The sequence below is a fragment of the Hylobates moloch genome, unplaced genomic scaffold (assembly GCF_009828535.3).
Source record: "Hylobates moloch isolate HMO894 unplaced genomic scaffold, HMol_V3 SCAFFOLD_6, whole genome shotgun sequence".
In the NCBI taxonomy this organism is placed as follows: Eukaryota; Metazoa; Chordata; class Mammalia; order Primates; family Hylobatidae; genus Hylobates; species Hylobates moloch.
Genome location: NW_026652281.1, coordinates 130794411 through 130800410, shown reverse-complemented (window position 1 = coordinate 130800410; position 6000 = coordinate 130794411). Strand labels below are relative to the sequence as shown.

Below are 6000 nucleotides of genomic sequence, written 5' to 3'. Positions count from 1 at the left end.
TCCTGGGATAAACATCCCTAAAGTCCAGGGAAACCACAGGTTTTCCTGCTTCTGGGCATCTGTCCAAGTTGTTCCTTTTGTCTAGGATGTACTTAGCCTACTCAGGTCTGGCCTGGTTTTGTGATATCTATAACTGTTTACACGTCTACCCTGTATGGCTTCAGTCTCTACCCATTCTTCAGAATGACTCCCAAATGTTTGCATTTCCTTGAAGTCCTAATGGTATATGGAACCTCCATTGATTGTTCCTCGTTTTGCCTCTAATTTTAGATACCCTATCTCTTTTAGCCTTGTTAAGCTCTGATATAGACATTGTTCTCCTCATTATATGGATGAATGGAAATGGTGTCACAGAGGCTAAGTGCACAGAACAAGTAAGGGATGGAGCCAGGTTCTGGGCCTCCATCTGCTGAGCTTGAAAGTGGTGCTCCTAAGCTCTCTGCTCCTTTGCTTCCGCTCACTGTCTCCTGCCAAAACACATCTCACCACCTCCACTCCCGCTTCACATTTTCTCTCTCTCCTGGCACCATTTAGTAGATCACTTTTTCCAGTTATTTTTTTCCCATATACTATCCTCTTATTCCTCAAGTCAACAAACATTCACTGAGCTCCTTCTATGAGATAGGAGGGGACACAAAGAGCATCAGGTCCAGCTGTTGTCCATAAGCTGTTCCTAACTGATTACTAACTAGACTATAAGGTTTCTGTGAGAACAGAGAGGAAATTGTATTTGATGTCTTTTGCAGCCCTCAGAGCATTAGCACGGACTGATATAGGCAAGGGATCTAAATCAATGCAGGAGCTTTGAAGCTTCTACAAATGTAGAAAGGTAGATTTCTCGGCGGGGGTGGGGGCGGTGGTAGAAAGCTTAGAAATGTCCTGAGTTTCCCTGACTTACAGTCAGTTAAGCACTTGCTCTGGCTGCCTGGTATCTCAGGCTATATAATGAGAAGGAGATTTTAATGACAGTGTGGTTCCCTTTTGTGAAAGTGCCTTGGGACAAAGGATGTCCCTACCCTGAAGAACTCCTTAGTAGATCCTGCTTCCAGCGTCCCGTAGGCAATTTCTGTCTGCTTCGCTAGGTCCTCTGCACTCTCAATGGGAGACACCATCCTCTCCACGGTCAGGAAGGCGGCCAGATTGGCTGTATATGAGGAGATGATGATTAAGGTGAAGAACCACCAGACGCCACCAACGATGCGACCAGACAGGGACCTGCAGGCCAAAGGGAAGAGGCATCAGCAGCATGGACATCAACTGTGGAAGGCTCTGGGGAGGGACTGAGCACTAGTCTGGGGCTTGGCAGCAGAGCGGTCAGGTCCTATTGCACCCTTCTCATCTGTCAGCAAGATGTGAGAATTCAAATGTTAGAGAGACTCCATATTTTGTTCCTTATTACAGACATGGACCTGTGGGGTTGCTGTCCTTCAGGGGTGATAAAGCCCACATGCATGTATTCACACTCCCTTTTACACATATGTAACAGCAAGACACATGATGACAAAGACACAGATATGTCAACACTTGCCCACAAAAATCACAAATATGCATAAGCAATTACATGCACAGCAAATGTTTTGTGCAAATATATATGAATGCAAATGCATTTATACACGTGATGCAAACATTTGATTGGTTTAGACATGTTTTCAGACTGCCTTATTATTGCTCTCCTGGCTGGCAAAGGCCACCAAAGTAGTGGACTAGAAGGAAAGGAAGGAAGAATACATTGGAAATAGAATCAGAATAGTCATAGTCCAGCCACTGTGGGGAATGTCACCATTGGGTGCAGACACAGTTCTTTCCCCCACTCACCCAAGGAAAATAATTTGGTTGAAATAAAACGATAAAAAAAAGGCAAATATGACAATCAATTATGAGGTGAGAAATTTATCTTTGAAATTTTCAGAGTGCTATTCCCCTCTCTTATCTCCGAAACAATGAAGAGAAACATAACCAGCTGAGAGTTCTACTGTTATCTCTCTGATCTAATAGGATACTTCCAAGTCCAGGGCTTCCCAAGATACTACAAGATGATTCGCATGTGACTTGTGGTGATTTTATGTGGTAAGCAGTTAGGGCATCAAATCATAATGAATCCTATAGTGGTAAACTTACTTGCATTTCATTTCTCTTTCCATCCTGTTCAATTTATCAAGGAAGTATTATTCTGGAGCTCCTGTACCTTAAAGCCCATTCTGACAAGTGCTCTGACAGCCTCAAGCTCAGAGCCTTCAATAGGTGACAGTGTTTAATTGAAACCCTATATTTAACAATCAGAGAAATCACCAATGCAACCCATGAGTTTTACCAAGAAACCCCAGCCTACTGTGCCTCGGGAGAGCAGTACACAGGCCTGTTGGCTAGCTGTGTTGTTCCACACTGCTTGCAAAACCCTTATCTGTGTTGACCTTATATGTGTTATTCCTACATCCCTTGACACTTCACTTTACCTTGATTTCTTGGAGATCCCTTTTCACTCTAGGCAGATGGGGTTCACTCTAAGAAGTCCAACAAATATATGTCATTGCTTGCTATGTGGAAAAGAATGCTCCTAGGTGCTTCACATGGAGGGGAAAATAAGAGAGAGGAACACTTGTTGGAATGGATGAGACCAGGAGAGTGGAGCAAAGATATGTCGCATGAAGAGCAGTTGCAGGAACAGGGAACATTTAACCTGATGAAGAGACTTGAAGAGACATGTTCACTGAAGAGTTGGCATGAAGCTTGTACTATGTGACCTGATTAGGAGAACATTGTAGAAGTTTCAGGAAAACAAATACTACTTAAATATGAGGAAGATATTTTTGATGGATAGGGCGCGCAACATTGAGATGGCTATCCTGAGAGTGAGAGTGTTTCTCCATTTCTGAAGGTGTTCAAGTAGTGAACCATTTACAGAGATATACTTGGTGGTGACTCTTGGTCCCCCAGGAAACCAAGTGCTGGGAATGCAACTCTAAGGAGGACAGAGAAGGAGTCAAGGTTCACATGGGGATAGGGAGCAGTTGCTTCCTTTTATACTTTTCCATTTATGAGATTGTGTGATTTAAAATCTTAAGTAGGTAGACCAGGATATACGAATTCCATTAAGCAGTCAAGCAAGATAGATACAAAGAGGCAAAATCACTCCCCCAGTGCCCCAGAACCAGTGTACAACAGGTCTGAAAATCATACCAGTCTTCACATAGAACTATCCCAGTGCTCTTTTCATCTTAGTAGGTGGCAGATAGAAGTGTTGAGGTCATTTGAAGCTGCAGCAGCTTTCCCAACTCTGGATGACTACAATGGCCTCTAAACTGTACCTCTTTCCTTTTTTAAAGTTTATTTTGTTTTAAACTGACACATAAAAATTGTAGATATCTATGGGGTGCAGTGTGATGTTTTGATATATGTATACATTATATAATGATCAATTCTGAGTAATTAGCATGTACATCACCTCAAACATTTATCATTTATTTGTGGTGAGAACATTCAAAATATTATCTTTGAGCTATTTTGAAATATACATTATTGTTAAATATAGTCACCCTACTGTGCAATAGAACACAAGAACTTATTCCTTCCATCTAACTGTGCCTTTGCACCTGTTCACAAATCTCTTCCCATCACCCCTCCCCCTCACTTCCCCAGCCTCTGGAACCACTGTTTTACTCTGTACTGCTATGAGATCAATTTTTTTAGATTCCACATGTAAGTGAGATCATGTGGTATTTGTCTTTATGTGCTTGGCTTATTTCACTTAACATAATGTATTCTAGGTCCATCCATGTTGTTACAAATGACAGGATTTCATTCTTTTTTATGGCTGAATACTATTTCATTGAGTACATACCACTTTTTAAAAAATCTATTCATCTGTTGATGGGCACGTAAGTTGATCCCATATTTTGGTTACTGTGAATGGAGTAACTGTGAATGGAGTGCTGCAATAAATATGAGAGTGCCAGATATCCCTTTGATGTACTGATTTAATTTCCTTTGTATATTTACTCAATGGTGAATTGTTGGATCATATGGTAGTTTTATTTTTAATTTTTTGAGGAACCTCCATAATGCCGTCCATGATGGCTGCACTATTTATGTTCCCACCAGCGGCATATAAGAGTTCCCCTTCCTCACACCCTTGCTAGCATTTGTTATTTTTTGTCTACTTCATAATAGCCATTCTAACAAGTGTGAGGTGATATCTCACTGTAGTTTTGATTTGTATTTCCCTGATGATTAGTGATGTGGAGCACTTTTTCATACACCCGCTTGGCCATCTGTATACTTATTTTTTGAGAAAAGTCTATGCAGGTTTTTTGCCCATTTTTAATTGACTTATTTGCATTTTTGCAATTGAGTCCTTATATATTTTGAATTTTAACCGTCTGTAAGATACATAGCTTGCAAATATTTTTACCCTATTCTGTAGCTTGTTTCTTCACCCTGTTGATTGCTTCTTTTGCTATGCTGAAGCTTTTTAGTCTGGTGCAATCCATCTGTCTATTTTTGCTTTTGTTGTCTGGGATTTTGAGGTTCTGTTTAAAAAATCCTTGCCCAGACCACTATGATGAAACGTTTCCCTTATGTTTTTATCTAGTACTTTCATGGTTTTGAATCTTATATTTGTGTCTTTCATCCATTTTGAGGTGATTTTGGTACCTAGTGAGACATAGGGATCTAGTCTAATTCTGCATGTAGATATCCAATTTTCCCAGCACCATTTATTGAAGAGACTATCATTTCCCCAGTGCATGTTTTTGACACCTTTGTTGAAAATCAGTTGGCTGTAAATGTGTAAATTAATTTCTGGATTGTCTATTTTGTTCCATTAGTCTGTGTGTTGTGTTTGTTTTAATGCCAGTACCATGCTGTTTTGGTTACCATAGCTTTGTAGTCTACTTTGAAGTCAGGTAGTGTGGTGCTTCTAGCTTTGTTCTTTTTGTTCAAGATTGCCTTGGCTCTTCAGGGTCTTTTGTTGTTTCATACAAATTTTAGGATTATTTTTCTATTTTTGTGAAGAATGTTATTGACATTATGATAGGGATTGCATTGAATTTGTTGATTGCTTTGGGTAATATGGATATTTTAACAATATTAATTCTTTCAATGTTGAATAATGGATATCTTTCCATTTGCTTGTGTCCTCTTAAATTTCTTTCATCAATGTTTTATAGGTTTTACCACAGAGATATTTTATCTCCTCGGTTAAGTTTACTCCTAGATGTGTGTTTTGGAGGTATTGTAAATGGAATTGCTTTCTTGATTTCTTTTTCAGGTAGTTTTCTGTTAGACTATAAAAATACTATTAATTTTGTATTTTGATTTTATACCCTGCAAGCTTGTTGAATTTCTATTAGCTTTTTGGCAGAGTTTCTAGGGTTTTCTATAGAGAAGATCATGTCATCTGCAAACAGGGACAATCTGACTTCTTCTTTTTCAATTTGAATGTTCTTTATTTTTTTCTCTTGCCTGATTGCTCAGGCTAGGACTTCCAGTACAACGTTGAATAGAAGTGGGGACAGTGGGCATCCTTGTCTAGTTCCATATCTTAGGGGAAAAGCTTTCAACTTTTCCCTATTCAATATGATGTTAGCTGTGTTTGTCATATATGGCCTTTATTGTGTTGAGGTATTTTCTTTCTATACTTAATTTGTTGAGGGTTTTTATCATAAAGGGGTGCTGAATTTTATTAAATGCTTTTTCTGTATATATTGAAATGATCATATAATTTGTGTTTTTGATTCTATTAATGGGATGTATCATGTTTATTGATTTGAATATATTGAACCATTCTTGCATCCCTGGGCTGAATCCTACTTGATTATGGTGCATGATCTTTTAAATGTACTGTTGAATTTGGTTTGCTAGTATTTCGTGGAGGATTATTGCATCTATGTTTATCAGGGATATTGGCCTGTAGTTTTCTTTTTTGTTGTGTCTGGTTTGGGGATTAGGGTAATTCTGGCTTCAAAGAATGAGTTTGGAACAATTTCCTCCCTTTCAATTTTT

At 39.0% G+C, this 6000-nt stretch overlaps 1 protein-coding gene across 3 annotated transcripts in view; it reads right to left on the bottom strand.

The window, feature by feature from the left end:
• GRIA1 (glutamate ionotropic receptor AMPA type subunit 1) overlaps nucleotides 1-6000 on the bottom strand; it is a 323093-nt gene that overhangs the window by 53620 nt on the left and 263473 nt on the right. For all 3 annotated transcript variants that reach the window (XM_032158439.3, XM_032158438.2, XM_032158437.2), the window contains exon 12: nucleotides 1017-1215. In XM_032158439.3, the coding sequence (XP_032014330.1) occupies nucleotides 1017-1215 (199 nt within the window). The remainder of the gene's footprint in view (nucleotides 1-1016; nucleotides 1216-6000) is intronic.